A 19,226-nucleotide genomic window follows, 5' to 3' on the forward strand; every position below is an offset into this window, starting at 1 on the left:
GGATTAAGAAGTACAAACTTCCAGCCATAAAATAAGTAATAAATAAAATAAACAATGGGGACATAATGTATAAGATGGGGACTATAGTCAACACTGTATTAACTTGGTATGACCATAGATGGTAACTAAATGTGCTGTGGTGATCATTTTGTAATGTATATAAATGTCATATTGCTATGTTGTACACATGAAACTGATAATATTGTACGTCAAATATACTTCAAACAAACAAACAAATAAATAAGTAATACTCCTATAGATTTGGCCATGAAGCCAAAAGGATCAAAAGAAGTGTACAATTATCTAACCATAAACACACACACACACTCACCAAAAAATTCACACACACAAAAAATAAACACACACACACGAAAGCCTTTGGGCACAAATACCTGCTCATTTTACTTGCTCCCAATATTTTTAGTTTGGATATCAATCTCTGAAGATGGCAAACAAAGTGTTCTATTTTCAATACCTTCTCAAGTCAACTACTACCTTTTGCTGCACTGACCTAAGAGATTTTTCCTTTATTCCAGGTAAAAATTTTTCCCTTAAGAATGTCCAAAAGGATAAAACCAACACTCTCTGGCAGTGGCAGAACTCCCGTTTTATGCTGGTGCGATTAGAGTACTGGAAAGTTGGGCTACAGACGGGAGGGGTTAATCTTGGAAACTTTAAATGTTTACTTTGAAAGTAAACGATTCATTTATAATTCTAGATTTTATTTTCAAATAACCCCTAACATAAAACACAGTGTCTTCTAATTTTCGGCTCGTAACACACAGCCCTCTAGGCGGGGGAGCTGGAGTTGAAGGGAAGCTGCTGACGCGCTCTCCCGGCTTTGCTGGAGACAGGGGCCTTCCCCACAGGCAGCAGGGGCGGAGGAAGAAGGTGCAGAAGGTTCTCAGGGAACCAGGGGAAGCCGGGCAGCAGGCAGCGGTGCCTCCCCATCTCCTAAGCCCTAGACTCGGCAGCCCGGCTCAGGCGGGGGTGGCACAGCCTTGGCAGCGTGAATATTCGACCATGAGTGATGACAGATACTCTGCTGTTCCTGTTGATAAGCAAACACCCCAGATACAGTTCCAGTATTCACTTGGTGGAATCACTGTGAAACAGGTGCCCCACATAGGAACTGGAAAAGTAGGAGAGAACTGGAAATTGGTATAAAACTGAGTCTCTAAGGAACACACAGTTCCTCTTGTTACATAAGGAGATACATTAACTGATTGAACTCAAATATTTGGTGTGGACTGATTTGCATACATTGTCAAAATGACAAAAAAGTCTTAGATTTTGTATAAGATGTGACATAGCCCCTTTCACCATTCAAAGAAGGTTTACAATCAAGGCCATTTAAAGACAGTTTAAAATTCTAAACCTTAATATAAATGAACACCAATCCACTATATTAGAATTATGAACACACCCAAAGTTTTGCAAGTTTCCATTTGTGCAAGTTTCTTCTTTTCTAGCTTAACTTATTGTTATGTTTAGAGGTATCTTTAGAGTCTATTATATCAAGCTGTGGCTTAAAAACCCAGAAGAAAATGCCAACATGAAGTTCATGAACATTTGTGTGTGATACTGTAAGAACCAAACTGGATGTTGTCTGTCAATCAATTTTTATAAATCTGAACTGTTTGAGAATAATACTTAATTTAAAAAGTTAAGGATACAAACTTCACATTTTTAGCAAAGGAAAAACTCAGGGAAGAGATCAAAGTAAAAAGAACAGAACTGAGATTAGAAATCCATTTTAAGCCAAAATGACAATGTCTTCATAAGTTAATATTAATCCTTTAATTATAAATTTCAAAGGTTTAAGTAGTTTCTCTGACCTTAGCTTTGAATAATTATACCATATGGAGCTTTTCTCAAATTTGAAAAAGATGCTGAGTTGTTGCCCAGAGCCTTTTAATGACTTCAGGCTGGCAGAATTCCAGTACAGTCCCTCAGACACCATTAAAATTACAGACCAGGAGTGCCAGCCGGGAAGTACTATGTCAATTTCATAAGCGCTTTTTACTTAGTACAGTGTGGAAAATGCTTGATGTGTTCATGTGTTTTAAAATATCAAATCGTGAAACAACTACTTATACTGGAGACTTCACAAACGAATTGATAGATTACACTAAATATAAATAAAAAATTTGTGTATCATAAAATTAAATGACTAAATTAAAAGGCAAATACCAAAAATATCTGCCACAGAGAGTTTCATCCTAAATATGAACAAGTGTATATAAAGTAATGAGGAAACACGGGGACATTAACAGAGAGGAGATGGACAAAGGGTGTGAACATGCCATTCTCAGAAAGTGAAATATGAATAACTAGTCTAGAGTACATGTCCCGTCTCACTCTTAGAAATGCAAATTAGAAACAATAAATGATTTTCGCCAACCTCGCCCCCCCCCCCCCCCAAATTAAAGAAGAGTATTAACACTAAGGACTGGCTAGATAAACAGATATTCTGTTGGGGAAAATACAAATTAGTACAACCTTTTTGAAAAGCAATTTGACCCTGTAATTCTACTATCTTAAACTAAAGGGTAAAAATGGAAATGTTGACAAAATTTTATGTATGAAGATGTTAATTTTTGCCTCAATTTAGATAAAAATTTTTAAAGCTAAATGTTTGAAAATAAAGGAATTTCACAATAAATCATACTACATCCATAAAACACAGTATCAATGAAAAAATGAAAAGAAATTCAAATGACATTGGAATGTCGTTAGCATATCTTTTAAAAAAGCAAAAGGCATAGCTGTTGGTTGAGAGTGACCTCAGCCAGCCAAGTTCACACAGCGGCTTTACCTACACATGGCGTTACCACTGTTGGTTATCTCTGGGCGGCAATACTAACAAGGAGTTTTACACTTCTCTATTTCCCATTTTTTCTAAAATATCTTCTATTTCAAGAAACATTATTTTTTTAAAGGCTGAATATTTCTGAAGCAATGGTGAATTTTAAATACCAAAGTTTTAATCAGGCTTCTGAGAGTTACTCACTACCATCATTTAGTAATGTGCTTTCATTTTGCAAAGGTTCCTATTTTACGGACTTTGTTTCCATTTGGTTTGGTAAGACTTTTAAAGGCTGGAAAAGAAGGTTTCCCTTTGCAGACGTCCCTCACTTATCGCGCTGGATTCTCTGCTTCCATGCTTTAACCCCTTGCAGGTTCTGCGCGTTCCTCTCACCGGGAGCCACCGCGAGGGGGTGAATCCGGGGAGCCCGGTGAGCCTGCAGCCCCCGGGGATGCTGAGGGCGGGGGGCGGGGGGCAGCCCCCGGGGATGCTGAGGAGGCGGGGGCAGCCCCCGGGGATGCTGGGGGGGGGGGGGGCAGCACCTTAGCTGGGGGTGGGGGGCGCGCGGAGGCGGGGGGCGCAGGGCCGGAGCCCGGCTGGACGCGCGTGGCCAGGCCGCTCGCTCCCCGCACCAGCGGTCCAGGGGCCGCGGCCGCGTTCGCCCTGCTCTCCTCCTGTGTCCCCAGCCACCTGCAGCCTAAACCACCGCCTCCCTCACGCCCGCGGCTCCGTGCACACTCCCTGTAGCATCGGGGCTCCCAGAGGAGCGCGTCCCCTCACTCCTCCCGCACGGGCCTCTGCAGCCGGCTCCGTCCAAGGTCACCGCGGGTCTCAGGTTCAAATCCTGGGGCCCTGCTTCCACCCTCATCCCCCCGGACTCCCTGTCACGCTCTGGACAAGCCCTCTTCCCAAATGCTCCCTTCCTTTATTTCCGTGACGAGGTGTGCTTCTCACACCGCTCCCGCCTCAGTGACCCCCGGGGCCGCCTGTCCCGGCCCCGCAGGCCGATGTCCGCAGGTGCTGGTCTGCGGGCCCCCTACCCCCGCTGCCCGGCCGCCCTGGGGCTGCCCCCCAGCCCTGCGCTCCCAGGACTGTCCCCACACGGCCCTCCCAGGCAACGGGGCGTCGCGGCGGGTTCAGAGGCGCCCGGGGTTCACCACCGGGTTCCTGCTCCGCCCCAAACCAGAGACTGCGGCACCCCCCGCTCCGCGAGGGCGGGGGTCGCACCTGGCAGGTCTGACAGCCGCCCCTGGCGCCCCGCCCCGCCGCCCGCGGGCCGTGGTCACCGCGAGCCGCCCGCCCGCTGCCCGCACCCTGATGCGCCCTCGGGGGCCTCTCCGCGGGACCAGCCGGGCCGCCAACTACCTCTGCTCCGTGGCCTCTTGATTGTCCTGATAACCACTTGACCCTGACGCTTCATGGCTCTAAAAGCCTCAGTGGCTCCTCACTGTTTACCCAACGAAGCCTACCTCCTCACCACCGCCTTGGGGCCCTCTGGCCACCCGCGGGCATCGGCAGGCTCCTGGCTCACCGCTCGCCTCCCCAGCCGCGGGGCCGGGCGAGCCGCGTGGCTGCTCCTGCGGGCGCGAAGCCTCCGGCCTAGAACCTACCGGCCCAACCCTGCGTGTTGCGCACGTGCAGAGTTCCAGTGCCGCCGGCTCCTCCAGGGGAGTCCGGAGTCCCCCTGGTCTCCGCAGTAGAAGATCATTTCCCCCCAGGTCACACCCTCCCTTGTGTGCCTGTGTGTGTCCTGCAGCCCTAGCTTTACAATCTCCTTAAGGACCGTGCCTTTTTTTTTTTTTTTCCCCATTTTTCTGTGTAGCCCCTCAGTGCCTGGATAATGGCTTCGGGATAGAGAAAATATTGCAGAAATACGTGCCCAATAAACTACCAATGGCTTCGAATACTAATTTCTTTTATTATCTGTAAACTGTCAATTAGTTAGCAGCACATAAAAACCTATACTTGAAAAATTCCATCTCCTATTAAAAAGAAAACTTTAAAATGTGAACATGTGACTCAAGAAAATGAAGGCCAACACTGCATGTTTTGGAAGTCTGGCTTTACTACGTCTAGTTTTTTAAAAACCGAGGTGCACTGGTATCTGCACCGTTTAAGAAGGTTTACTGGAGATACTCTGCCCTGCTGGCGGCGACAGGCAGGGCCGAGGTGCGGTGTGTCGGTCCCCAGTGCGTCCCCACCCGTCCCTCCGTTGCTGTGGTCAGAGGGCTGAAGCGACTCCGAGTCAGGACGTTCCCCAGCTCCCGACACCGCGTGCACTTCAGCATCGGAGCAGTATGATTCTGTACTCCTGTGATGGAATAACCTCCGGCACCCTCACTGGACTCACAGAGGCCCCTCGCCAGGGCGTGTCCCTGTGGCTGGGTGGCTCTCGCCGCCTCTCTCAGCAAAGGGCACATAACTCCATTCACGTAGCGGCTCCAGCCCGTTACCTTGGAATCACTCTGGACAACTGGCTCACACACTCTCTCTCCCTGCCTCCCCAGCCCCTCGCGCATCTGAACCAAAAGCAAATCTCGCCAACTCTGCCCTCAGATCATCAGACCATAACCCAATCGGACTAGTGTACCACCTTCAGCGCTACTGGCCAAGCCCAGCATCTATCAACTCTTGTCTACAACACTGCAACAGCTTCCGAACCAGTCTCGCCACTTCCCCCTTTGCCCTTGGCAGGCTCAGGCCGAGAGCCTGTTCAGCTGTGTCAGGCCACATCAGGCCTCTGCTCCAAACCCACCAGGCCGCCTCTGCTCACCGGGGTCAAAGCCAAGCCCTTGCCATGGCCTCTGCAGCCTGCAGGGCCAAGACCATACCCAGAGGCCTCCTCCCTGACCTCATCCCTCCTCCTTCTTCCTCCATCATCACTGCCAGCCACGCAGGCCTCCTCGCAGTCCCTCCAGGAAGCCAGACTCACTCTGCCTCTTCACTGCTGCCTCTTCAGAGCCCTCTTCCTGTTTCTCTCTGGGCTCAGAGCCGGGCTGCCCAGGGACAGGCTGCTGAGGCCTGACTCTCAGGTAAATGGAGGTGCTGCTGTAGAGCGAGCACCTCGGGACCAGGTGGGGCCGGTGGAGCAGCACCTGGAATGGCGCTGGACGCACCATGAAGGCTGAACATGTGACGAGCAAGAAGAGGCAGGAAAAAATGAAGTTAGAAGACTCTTAAATTACCCTTTCTAAGTGTCTTGATCACAGGGTAGAGGCTGGTCTTAAAGGCCTCAAGGGGCAATTGACAGCGGTGATGATTAAGGGCAATTCACCTTTACTCCCCGATTCAAATATTTAGTTTCCAGGAACATCAGAAGTACAAATATTTGAGAGTGTACCTGGAATCCAAGTCAACTCAACGTGTGTAAACATCATATTGACGTATATTGCAAAAATGTATGATTCTGAAGAAAGTTCTTCACGTGAAACAACAGTGTGGGAAAACACGCCATCATTTATGCGGCACTGCTATAAAAAGCTGTAAAACCTCGAAATGACTATTAGACAACACAGGAAAGATCTGAAACCCAGTCTCACCTTAGGGAAACTCAAGGCAACAGCCCAAGTACTCCTCATCAGTATCATGCCTGTCATATCATAACACTTTTCTCACAACGTGCACTTAATCACCATGGAAGGGGGCGTCCCACGGCAACCCTTGCGCGGAGGCCAAGGGAAAGGCAGGAACCTCCCTGAGACAGGACGGCGCAGACACTGGAGGGTCGCTCCGGGTCCACCGCCTCTTGGCGGCGCCCGCGGACTTGGGACCCGGGTCTCGAGCGTGTCTACAGCATGCAGGTGGGCACTCACCTTTTCCAGCGTGGTCTCCGTCTCCGCGGCGTGCGTCCTTCTCAGCTCCGTCCTCATCTTCTCTGACTCGGCCTTCAGCTTGCTGACGGCCGCCTCGTGGTCTCGGGCTGCCCGCTGCTTCTCCTCTTCGCGGAGGAGACCCAGCTCCACCAGCTGCTGCTTCCGCTGCGCGTTCACGCTCATCAGCTCTTCTCTCAACTTGTGGACTTGCGCCTCCATGTCAGCAATAACCTTGTTTTTAAAAACGGGAAAACGGGCAGAGGATGTGACTGGCAGAGCCGGAACAGGAGAACTGCGACAGGCTCCCCAACAGACGAAGAACGGGCACTGCTCCCCCCTCCTCCGAGCCCGTGCCACCCCTCCAGCTCAGGCGAGACCCCCCCCCACATCCTTTCCTGATACCACACGGCTAGTTCTGTCTGTTTCAGGTACCTGTGTGAGTGGAATATGGCGTGTATCCTTCTGCAACGGGCTTCTTCAAACAGTCCACAGTACGTTTCTGAGATTCATCTAGTACTTGCCACTGTATTTTTGTTTTTTTGTTTTTTTTTTTTGTTGTTGATTTCTGCTCTTATTTTTGTTATGTCCTTCATTCTACATTTTTGGGCTTTTTATTCTTCTTCTTATCATGGCTATTTAACTCACTTATTTTTATCCTTTCTTCTTTCCAGATTTATAAACGTAAGACTATAGACACCTCGAGTCCCTCCCATGAGGAAGCACACAGGAGGCTCCTAGATAACTTCCTCCACAAGAGGGCAGACAGCAGTACCAAGCAGTATCAGCAGTATTTCGTCTTGCAGAACTGAAAACCACAGCCACAGAAAGATAGAGAAAATGCATAAGCAGAGGACTTTGTACCAGAGGAAGGGACAGCGTAAAACCCCAGAAAAACAACTAAATGAAGAGGAGATAGGCACCCTTCCAGAAAAAGAATTCAGAATAATGATAGTGAAGATGATCCAGGACTTTGAAAAAAGACTGGATGCAAAGATCAAAAAGTTTACCAAAGACCTAGAAGAATTAAAGAGAAAACAAACAGAGATATGCAACACAATAACTGAAATGAAAAATACACTAGCAGGAACCAATAGCAGGTTAACTGAGGCAGAAGGGCGAATGAGTGACCCGCAAGACAGAATGGTGATCATCACTGATGAGGAAAAGAATCAAGAAAAAAGAATGAAAAGAACTGAAGACAGCCTAAGAGACCTCTGGGACAATGTTAAACGCACCAACATTCGCATTATAGGGGTCCCAGAAGGAGACGAGAGAGAGAGAAAGGACCCAAGAAAATACTGGAAGAGATTATAGTTGAAAACTTCCCTAACACGGGAAAGGAAATAGCTACCCAAGTCCAGGAAGCGCAGAGAGTCCCAGGCAGGATAAATCCAAGGAGAAACATGCCAAGACATATAGCAGTCAAGCTGACAAAAATTAAAGACAGAGAAATGTTATTAAAAGCAACAAGGGAAAAATGACAAATAACATACAAGGGAACTCCCATCAGGGTAACAGCTGATTTCTCAGCAGAAACTCTGCAAGCCAGAAGGGAGTGGCATGATATATTTCAAGTGACGAAAGGGAAGAACCTCCAACCAAGCATACTCTACCCAGCAAGGATCTCATTCAGATCGATGGAGAAATCAAAAGCTTTACAGACAAGCAACAGCTAAGAGAATTCAGCACCACCAAACCAGCCCTACAACAAATACTAAAGGAAATTCTCTAAGCGGGAAACATAAGAGAAGAGAAGGACCTACAAAAACAAAAACAAAACAATTAAGAACATGGTAATAGGAACATACATATCGATAATTACCTTGAATGTAAATGGACTAAATGCACCAACCAGAAGACACAGACTGGCTGAATGGATACAAAAACAAGACCCATATATATGCTGTCTCCAAGAGACCCACTTCAGACCTAGGGACACATACAGACCGAAAGTGAGGGGATGGAAAAAGATATTCCATGCAAATGAAAACCAAAAGAAAGCTGGAGTAGCAATACTCACATCAGATAAAATAGACTTTAAAATAAACAATGTTACAAGAGACAAGAAAGGACATTACATAAAGATCAAGGGATCCATCCAAGAAGAGGAGATAACAATTATAAATATATATGCACCCAATATAGGAACACCTCATACATAAGGCAAATGCTAACAACTATGAAAGAGGAAATGCAAGGCAGAAATAGACACACAGATGTAGAGAACAAACACATGGACACCAAGTGGGGAAAGTGGGGAGGGTTGGGGGGGAATGAACTGGGAGACTGGGATACCAAATTGTACACTCTAAATATATGCTGTTTATTGTCTGTTAACTGTATCTCAATAAAAGTTCTTAAAAAAAAAAAAAGACTATAGACACCTCACTACTATTGCTTAAGTTTAACCTCAGGTTTAGATACACGGTATTTTCCTTATCATTTAATTCAAAACATTTTTAACTTCCAATTTTATTTTTTTCTTCGACTTATGATCTATTTACAAGAATGTTTCTTAATTCCCAAACATATGGGATATACTAGTTTCCTAGGGCTGTCGCAACAAAGTACGAAAAACTGCGTGGCTTAAAACGACATTTATTCTGTCAAAGTTCTAGAGGCTACAAGTCTGAGATCAAGGTGCTGGTGCGGTTGGCCCCGTCTGAGCTCTCCCAGCTCGGAAGGTCTCCACGCCTCTCCCCGTCTCAGCATTTGCTGGCCATCCTTGTATCCCTGGTCTCTCACTGCATCACTCCAGTCTCTGCCTCCCTCCTCACGTGTGTCTGTATCTCTGGGTCCAAATTGCCCTCTTCTTGTAAGGACACTGGTCGCCTTGGACTTCAGGCTCGTCCTAATCGAGCCTGACCTCATTTAACTTGATCCCATCTGCAAAGACCCTACTTCCAAATAAGGTCACACTCATAGGTCCTGAGTGGACCTGAAGTTTAGGGGGACGCCAATCTGTTCAGGGTGTGAGTTTAATGACCGCCTTCCTGCTGTTCACGTCCAAGTGCACTGTGGCGGAGAACGTCCTCTGTACTACATTACTTCCTTGACAATTTTTGAGATTGCTTGATGGCCAGTTGTACAATTTTTAAAGCTTCATGAATAACTGCTAAGAAATATATATTCTACATTTTCTGAAGTCACTGGGTGCCACATTCCACACAAATCCATTAGATCAAACTTCTTATTACGCTCTTGAAATCTATATCTTACCGATTTTTGTCTTGACTTGAGCTATTGATTATTTAAAGATGTGTGCTAAAATCTCCCACCACAATGGTAGGTTTATTTCTTTTTGTAGCTGTATTAAATTTTCTTTTACGTATTTTGAGGTTTTAAGGTACACATATCTTATTGTTAATTGGCTTTTTGTTTTCAAATAGGGATCCTCATCCTCTTCTGATTTTGCCTGAAAGTCACTCTTCTCTGAGATGAACAGATTTTAGTGGCAAGATAGCATGTTTGTTATATTTTCATCCATGCTTTTAAACCTTTTTGTACCCTCAAGTTTTAGATATCTTATAAATCACATATATTTGGGAAACTTCTTTTAAAAATCTCATCAACATTTGTCCCTTAAATGGGGCAGTTAGTCCAATTTCGTCCATTAGTTTGTATATGCTAACATATTTCCTTTATTTTTTTCTCTTATTTTGTGCTACTTGCCCCGTGTTTTGTACGTTTTGTTTTTCTCCCCCCTTTTCCGTCTTTTATTCTAAGTGGACAAATGTTTTCCTCCTTCAGCTTTCTTCTCCTCCCCGGTTTGGAAGTGATACACTATATTTTCTTTAGTGTTCACAGAAAGAGGCCTCAACACCTATGTTTCACTTCCCAAATTTTGGTTATTTTTTATATGCACTTAAACAACAGAAGAAACTTAGGACACTGGCAGTCCCGCGGCAGGCTCCTGCATGTACGTGCCGCCTGTGGCAGCCTTCCGTGTGTATGTGCTGGGGCTGTTATTTCCCGTTTACTCTGTTCTCAGCAACTCAGGCTGCTGGTGGTCTTGTTCAGCCAGCAGCCGCCTGCCTACATCCCTGTGCTTCCCCGTCTTGTCTCCTCCTCCCTTCCCTCTGGCAGCTCTGACCTGCCCTACGACCAAGCTCCGTGAGCCCCAAGTGCCGCCTTTAAGTTCTTTCCAGAAGTTCAGGGGCAAGCACTCTCAGTTTTCACTCATTTGAAAATACTGTTAGGGGTGGTGTTGAAAAGTCAGCTGTTTTTCACTGGAAGATAATTTGTTGTCTCTCTGGCTGCTTTTAAGATCTTCTCTTCGCGTTTTGTGTTCTTCAACGTTTCCATTTCTCTAAGTGCAGACATGTTGGTGTTTATTCTGACTGGGACACGCCCGCCTCTGGATCTGTCTTTTATACGCACCGCAACCCTCCCGGGCTTAACGTGCTGAGTGTCTGATCCATCCCCTCTCCACTCTTTATGAAGTCACATGATGGACACGGATTTTCTCATTTTTTCACTTCATCCAACCTCTTTTTCACACTTTTCATCTCTTTTCCTCTTACCTATATTGTGGACATTTTCTGTGTCTGATGTGCTCTCAAGTCCATCCAGATTCTGAATTTCAGTTGTTTTGTTTTTATTTTTAGGAGTTTATTCTTTTATAAATATGTGTGGTCGTTTTTGAACACCATTGCCATTTTAGTATTTTCAGTTCCTTTAAAATCTTTAACTTGACCTCACACACTAACTATGACTGTTGTCTATTTTCTGGCTGATAATTCCAGGATCTCAAGTCTTTGCAGGTCTCATTCTGCTCTTCAGAAATTTTTAGGACCCTGGTTCATGGTACTTTGTTTTTTCTCATACTGTTTTGAGATGTTCTTTTTAAATGCAAGTTTGTATCTGTTGGAACTGAAAGCGTTCTCCTGCAGTCATATGACTCTGACCGACCCCTGGGGATGCCGGCCTGTCTAGACAGCTTTACAGTAAGTTCTCAGCCCGTCTCCCAGAGCACGCTGACAGCGTGTGCCCAGGCGTCCGACGCTCACGGGTGTGGGTGTTCAGGGCCCGCCCCCCAACCCTGAGGTTGCTTCTAGGTCACCCGCACACGGCGGGTGTGGCCCTCTGGCGTCCCGGTGCTATGCACCGTGGTAGCCGGGATCCTCCACCTGAAGCAAACCCTGGACTTTGTTTTTTCCCCTGTGCCCAATAAGAGCCCCCAAACTGACGTTCAAGTCTACTCAGTTTTAGAGAAGGTCCTCAAGGCGCGAGCTGCCTCAGTGCTCTGCTTCCACCTCTGGGTTTCCGTTTTCACCCAGATGTTGATATCTGAGGGTCCTAACTAACGTAACAGCTTGTGAACACACTCGAAAAGATGCTCTTTTGAAAACACTGAATCCAGCCCCTTCCGTTGTCTCCAGAGGGAGCGCGGTCAGGGAACCCAGTGGGCCATGGTGCGAGAGGGGCGGCCGGTCCAGGCGGAGGGGCTCGCGTTGCTGCTGTCTGGCGCTGGCTGCGCACGCAGCCTTTCCTGAAACAGCGGTGCCGGCCTCCGGTGCGGTGCGCTCCCACAGGCACGGCGTGACCCAGCGGTTCCCTGGCCGGGAACCAGAGGGCCCGAGAGTGACAGGAAGGACAAAGGCTACCTTGGGATGATGGGAGCAGGATACAAAGCCAAATACTGAGAATTTGCTTTAAAATCAAAATACCTACAATAAGAGATGACCCCATTATCCACAAACATCCTGTTCTCACTTATTTTGGCTGTTCATGATTCTATAGTTTCTATGTGCTAAATCATAATTGCTAGCACGCTAAGCATGGACGTTGCACCTGGCACGTCATACAGATTATTTCATGTAATGGGATGGGTACCAAATAACCCACCACGATAGACACGATCAACCTGCAACGTCTTCCTTTATCTTGGATTGTGGCTGGTTCACGTGTTGCAGCTACCGGCCCTGCCCGCTCTCCACACGGGTTGGAAGAGACCTGAATGGCAGACGGCCGGCCACACACCTTTTTGTTGGAGAAGAAAAGGCTGAATGGGAACACATCTGAGCCCAGGAGCTGGAGGTGACAGGAGGCTCCAGCAGATGTGACCACCCAGACGACCCGAGAGTCCCCAGGAATAGAAGCTCAGCGGCCCACTCCAACACCCCTGAGGAGCGAAGCTACTATCAAGAAGCAGCAGCAACGGATGGCGTAGGTCCTCTGAAGCAGTGTGACTAGAACAGGTGGATACGTGCTTTTTATGGACACTACACTATATACGTGAGTATACATGCATAAAAAGATACTGAAAAGGGTAAGCAAAGAAATTCGAGACATAAAGCAGAAGTCAGGAGAGAAGGAAGACGTGCGAGTGGTGGGCAGGACGAGGTGAGCTGCAGGCGGAGGGCAGGACGACCAGGTGGGGGAACGCTCCCAGAGGCACCCGGAGAGATCACGGGACGGGAAGTGCGAGAGAGGAGCTGTGACCCGTGGAGGACAGGGGAAGCGACCACACTGCGGGAACAGCGCGCTATGCCTGAATGCCGGTGTCCCTACAAGATTCGTGGGCTGAAAATCTCACGTCCAAGGTGATGGTTCCTAGGAGGTTGGGCCTTTGGGAGGTAATACCTTTATAAAATGGGATTAGGGCCTCTATAAAAGAGACCCCCGAGAGCCCCCCACGCCTCCACTGTGGGGACACAGTGAGAAGGCGCTGCTGTGAACCAGGGGCACGGCCCTCAGCAGCGACCACGCTGGTGCCTTGACCTTGACTTCCAGTGTCCAGAGCTGTGACAAGTTTCTGTTGTGTCTAAGCCGCCCAATCTGCGGTATTTTGTTGTAGCGGCCCGAGCAGACTGAGACATGGAGTCTGAGGAAAAGAGATGTGGAAAGACGTATTCCAAGTTCAACCTGCTTGGAAAGCCTCTGCTTTTTGTCACATGCTATAGTGTGTCAAAGTAGTAAGACTTCCTCATGAAGAATAATATTCATAACCAGCATAGTGTGTATTTTACTCACTTATGCTTACGGTGCACTCCTAAGCCCTCACTTTCACTATGGTTAGTACAAAGTTAACATCCAAAAGCCACAAGGTCATGAAATCTTTACAAAAAATAAAAAGAACAAAAAAGTTGGTTTTCCCAAGGCACTGACACCACACCAAACTGAATTTCAGTGTTTGTCAAGGTACATAAAAATATTTTTAATGGTATAATCGCTGAGTAGATACCATTCTAACCTTTTCTCACACCTAATTTTTTATCTTTAGTCTCACTTATTTACTGTTTTTAGCGGCTGTTTGGTATTTCATTACAGTGTATCATGGTTTACTTAATCATACTATTCTTGAATATCTGTCTTATTTCCAGTTATTCATTATTACATAGGAAACATCTGTGAATAAACGATAATATTTTGCTTTTAGGTTGTGTTATCAAAATTATTTGGAGAAACACGAAGAATACCTTTAAATTTTTTTTCCAAATTGCTCTAGAAAAACACTGAATCCACGTGCAGTGTGAAGAGCAGTGCACATGTGTACCTGTTTCTTCACACCCTCCCAGGGCTGCACGTCATCATTCTGTGTGTTTTCACCAGTTGACTAGGTATGGTAACTTAGAGGAAGGTATTGGAAATTGCTGGCAATACTGATATGCGCTAGCTTCAATTCAATGGTGATTTGCAAATAGAAAAACTATGCTGAAAAATGTATCAACTAATAATGGAAGAAATAAACATCAAACGAGAGAACCTAATGCCGAAGGCTTCCCTGGGGTATTTAATATTTCAGTCATTAGCATGGCTGATAGCTAGAGTGATGAAACTGCCAAGATCAATCTGGAATAGATGTGTTCATTTTTCTTTAATATGATACATAGTAAGCTATAAAACTTCATGCATGTGACTGATATAAAAGAGCAGAATCATTTTGAAAATTCAAAAATTAATAAAGGCTGTGTCTCTACCAGACAAACCGTAAGGACAACATCTCGTCAAGCTGACTCTTAACAGCTTAAAAACATGTCGACCAGAAAACATGGAAGCAACCCAAATGTCCACTGATGGGTAGATGGATGAGAAAATGAGGGATGTTACCTTGCCTAACAGAGGACGGAGGTTCTGCAGTGTGCCACAGCACATACGAGTCTTGAGGACGTTACGCTGAGTAAAATGAGCCAGTCACCAAAAGACAAACGCTGTGTGATGCTTCCTACGCGAGGTGCTTAGAATGGTCCACATCATATAGACAGAAAGTCTACGGTGAGTGTCAGGGGCCGGGGTGCGGAGACAGGAACTCTACACTGTCTAATGGGTATAGTTTCAGTTTTACAAGATGAGAAGAGTGATGTGAGGGACGCGGTGATGGCTGCACATCAAGCGTAATGTATTTAAGATCACTGACCCATACACTTAACAACGGTTAAGACGGCAAATTCTGTGTATTTTACCATGATAAGAAATTAATTCCAAAAAACACCAACAACATAGACCAGTTTCCTTAGAAAGCTAATGACTCTCGAAACCACACTGAATCTGACAAGTTCTGGCAAAAGAAGTGAGAGGTGGAGACATCTTATAAATGATGATGGCATTTATGCCAGCGGTGTCATCCCAAACAAAATTTAAATGCACTTTATGAAAGCAAAACGTATTTGAGTTGAGGACATGTTCATGGTTAAGAAACAACCCTTTAGATTATTTTCAGACTTGGAATAAAGACACGTTAACAGCTTATTGATGTATCAGGTCACCTTTGTACGCTCACAGCAAGTTCGTGGGCGATCACCCCCAGGAGCTGAGATACTCGCTCTGTGCCCTGCCTCAGCTTACAGGTGTGCATCATTCACTGCTTACTAAGGTCTGCGGTGTGGAAGCCACTGCGATTCGTGACTTCCAGGAAAACACTTTCCCTAAAAGACTTTGGACTATAATAATAAGCTACACATGCACGCGCGCACACACACGTGCACACCCACACGCGTGTACACCCACACACGGTGCACACCCACACGCACGTACACCCACACGCGTGTACACCCACACACGGTGTAAACACACACACACACGGTGTACACACACACACACACAGGCCATAGAGACACAAGGGAAGACAAAGGGCCATGAGAGGTCAGAAGAGGGACGGTTCCTCTGAGCTTGGGAGGATTCTGGAAACCTGATGAGAACTAAATGCCTCTGAGACGGACGTCACGAGCGCCACGAGCGCCGTCTGGGGAGGAGGGCACGCGCAGGACGTCCCAGGCAGGGAGAGCGAGCCGCGTGCAAGGAGAAGAGCAGAGGAGGAAGGAGCTCAGAAGAGAGAGGCGTGGTGCAGCAACCGCAGGACCGCAGACGTCACGCCACGTGGGCTGGATTTCAGGGACGGAAGCGGCCGCGACAAGATGCCCCGGCTTCCGGAGGGGACGGGCCCAGCGGGGCCCCGCGCCGGCTCCCCACAGGCCGACCCGGAGGCGGTGCGCACGCTGACTGGACGCCCGCGGAGGCAGGGAGGCCGGAGGCAGGGAGGCCAGCGGCGGGCGAGGAGCGGACCCGACGGGAATGCAGCCTCAGGGGCGGAGCTGAGGGACGTGAAGGAGCAAGTGCGCGTGGAGGGCGGGGAGGCGTGCGGCCCGCTGCTGACCGAGGGGGTTTATCTCAGGTACTTTGCCAGACTAGACGCGCCCTCGTGAGGGGAGGCAACTAGATTCTGTATAAAATACAATTCTTCTTCCTTCTTTGCTCAACGGAAGTAAGAGAAACACTCAGAGGGGAAAACAAACAAAAGCCACACGCGTGTAAAACGGTGTCTGCCAGGAACAGGACGCTGCGCCGTAGACACGCTGGGAGCCGAACGGGACACGACGGCCACGGGGCGGGCGGGGTGGGGGCGCAGCAGGACGGCGGTGCCACCCGCTCCCACCTGAAGCCGAAACCCATTCCCCCCGGAGGGGAGCTGCTTCCGTTTAACGCCTTCAGGTTTTCCACAGGTTAACATAAACCGAAAATGAGCAGCGAATAAAAAATTACGAAGTCCCCCCTCCAAAACCACCGTTGTAGGAGTCAACAGAAGCAGATTCCCACAGGCCAGCACTTCGGATATGGGAATTATCAGAAAAAGAAGATAAAATAAACATGCATTAGATGTTTAAAGAAACAAAGGATGGAGTCACAAAATGAGTAAACCAGAAGAGATGAAACAAACATTACCAGATTTGAGAAAGAACCAAGCATAATTGCCAGCAATAAAAATTTTGTGTGAAAGAAGAATGGGTGAGTGAAGGCAGCTAGAACACAGCAGGAGTGAGAAGCAGAGAAACAAAGGAGACCTTAGTAAATTATCCACAACACAGCACAATAATGTCAGAAAAACAACAGTGAGATGTTTAAAGCTAGAGAAAGAAAATAAGATCTGATGTATACCTAGAGCTCCAGGAGAGGAGAGAGAAGGGAAGGCACGGAAGACATGGAAAGATGACGACCAAGGACTTTCCAGAACTGCGGAAAAGCAAGACGCCACAGAAACAGTGAGCAGGATAAATATTACGCCAGACAGGAAAAGAGAAAGAAAAAGGGAAGGGAAGAAAGAAAGAGAGAGAGGAAATCCACATCTCGGGATTGGGTAATAAAATGGCAGAACGCAAAAGATAAAGTGAAAACCTTAAAAGCAGACAGAGTGGGGGGAAGCAGATTACACTCAGTAAACGACATCCCAGCAGCAGCCGGCACAGCAAGCCTGAGGCTGCGGTTTCTCTCACCATCCTCCAACACAAGGGACCAGTGGTCCTTGGACAAATGGGCAGAAAACACCCGAGCTAATGCTGGACTCCTGCCGTCCTAGAAGGAAGGAAGTGCACACAGACGGAGGTGAGTTGCAGGGACAGGGCCGATGGGAGGAGCTCATGAAGCCGGGACAGTCTGAGCACTGGGCTCCGTCCTGAGGGAAGATAAATATCCCCAAGTACATACCAACATAGATGATTCCATTAATGAATGAGGGAGAAGAGACCCACCTTCCTTGCGGGAGAATTCCACATCAGTACAGAAGGGCACTTTACAGATTCCGAACATACACTCCTCAAAACTGTCAATATCATCAGAAACGGAAAATCTGACAAACAATCACAGCAAAGAGGAGACTAGGGAGAAATGACAACTAAAATTAATACCATATTCCTGGTGGAATCTGGGAACAGAAAAAACACATTCGGTAAAAGCTAAGGAAATCTAAACAAAGTATGCAATCTACGTAGTGACGATGTATTAATACTGGTGCAAAATTGTATGCAATGTACCATCCTAACGTAAAATGTTAACAAAAGGGGAAACTGGGTGTGAGATAAATGCAAGTCCTCTACATTATCGTCTCAATTTCTCCATCAGTCTAAGACCATTTAAAATAGTCTATTTTAAAAGTCATGGCAGGGCTTCCTAGGTGGCGTAGTGGTTAAGAATCCGCCTACCAATGCAGGGGACATGGGTTCAATCCCTGCTCCAGGAAGATCCCACATGCCGCGGAGGAACTAAGCCCATGTGCCACAACTATTGAGCCTGTGCACTAGAGCCCGCAAGCCACAACTATTGAGCCCATGTGCTGCAACTACTGAAGCCCATGCGCCTAGAGCCCGTGCTCCACAACAAGAGAAGCCACGGCAATGAGGAGCCCCCACTCACTGCAACTAAAAGAAAGCCTGCACACAGCAAAAAAAGACCCAACACAGCCAATAAAATAAATAAATAATTAATTAAATTTATTTAAAAAATAAATAAAACTCATGGCAAAAAGCATAGAAAAAAGTGGGAAAGATGAAACAAAGTAAGATGGTATATCAATAATCACAATATAAATGGACCAAAATTACTATTTAAAAGAGTTAACAGTTTAAATTTTTAACATCAAAATTCATCTATGTGTTTTCAACAAATTTATTTATTTATATATCTACTTTTATTTATTGGCTGCTCTGGGTCTTCACTGCTGTGTTTGGGCTTTCTGTAGTTGCTGCAAGCAGGGGCTACTCTTCGTTGTGGCACACAGGCTTCTCATTGTGGTGCCTTCTCTTGTGCAGAGCACAGGCTCTAGGCATGCAGCCTTCAGTAGCTGTGGCACATGGACTCATTAATTGTGGCTTGTGGGCTCTAGAGTACAGGCTTAGCAGTTGTGGTGCACAGGCTTAGTTGCTCCACGGCATGTGGGATCTTCCCAGACCAGGGCTCAAACCCATGTCCTCTGCATTGGCAGGCAGATTCTTAACCACTGTGCTACCAGGGAAGCTCCAACATTCATCATCTATGTTTTTTATGAGAACATTGAAGACATAAAGAAATTGAGACTAAAGAGATGAAAAGAGTTATACCAGTAAAATAGAGTATCAGTAAATGATATTTTAATGTCCTTTACCAGGGAGACACATCTAAGTTTGTACACATGTGATAAAACAACCTCAAAATATATACAAGTTTAACTGAACTATAGGGGAAAAGGGTCAAATCCACCATTCCAGTGAGAGTTCATCATACACGTATACACACACACGCAAAACTGAAGTATCAACATATTGCAAGAAATTGGTAGTATCAAAGTTATTCTTTCACAAGACTGCAACTAAATTAAGAACCATGACAGAAATAACAACAAAAAGACCAAAATAATT

General features: G+C 46.6%; 1 protein-coding gene across 34 annotated transcripts in view; it reads right to left on the reverse strand.

Annotated features, from left to right (window-relative positions):
• The window catches only part of CEP112 (centrosomal protein 112), a 406,171-nt gene that overhangs the window by 148,487 nt on the left and 238,458 nt on the right, over positions 1–19,226 (reverse strand). For 32 of the 34 annotated variants that reach the window (XM_057713718.1, XM_057713712.1, XM_057713710.1 and 29 more), the window contains one exon: positions 6,622–6,852. The exons of the other annotated variants lie outside the window; for them this stretch is intronic. In XM_057713718.1, coding sequence (XP_057569701.1) covers positions 6,622–6,852 — 231 coding nt within the window. The remainder of the gene's footprint in view (positions 1–6,621; positions 6,853–19,226) is intronic. 34 annotated transcript variants of the gene reach the window in all.

This window comes from Hippopotamus amphibius, chromosome 17 (genome assembly GCF_030028045.1).
Source record: "Hippopotamus amphibius kiboko isolate mHipAmp2 chromosome 17, mHipAmp2.hap2, whole genome shotgun sequence".
Classification (NCBI taxonomy): Eukaryota; Metazoa; Chordata; class Mammalia; order Artiodactyla; family Hippopotamidae; genus Hippopotamus; species Hippopotamus amphibius.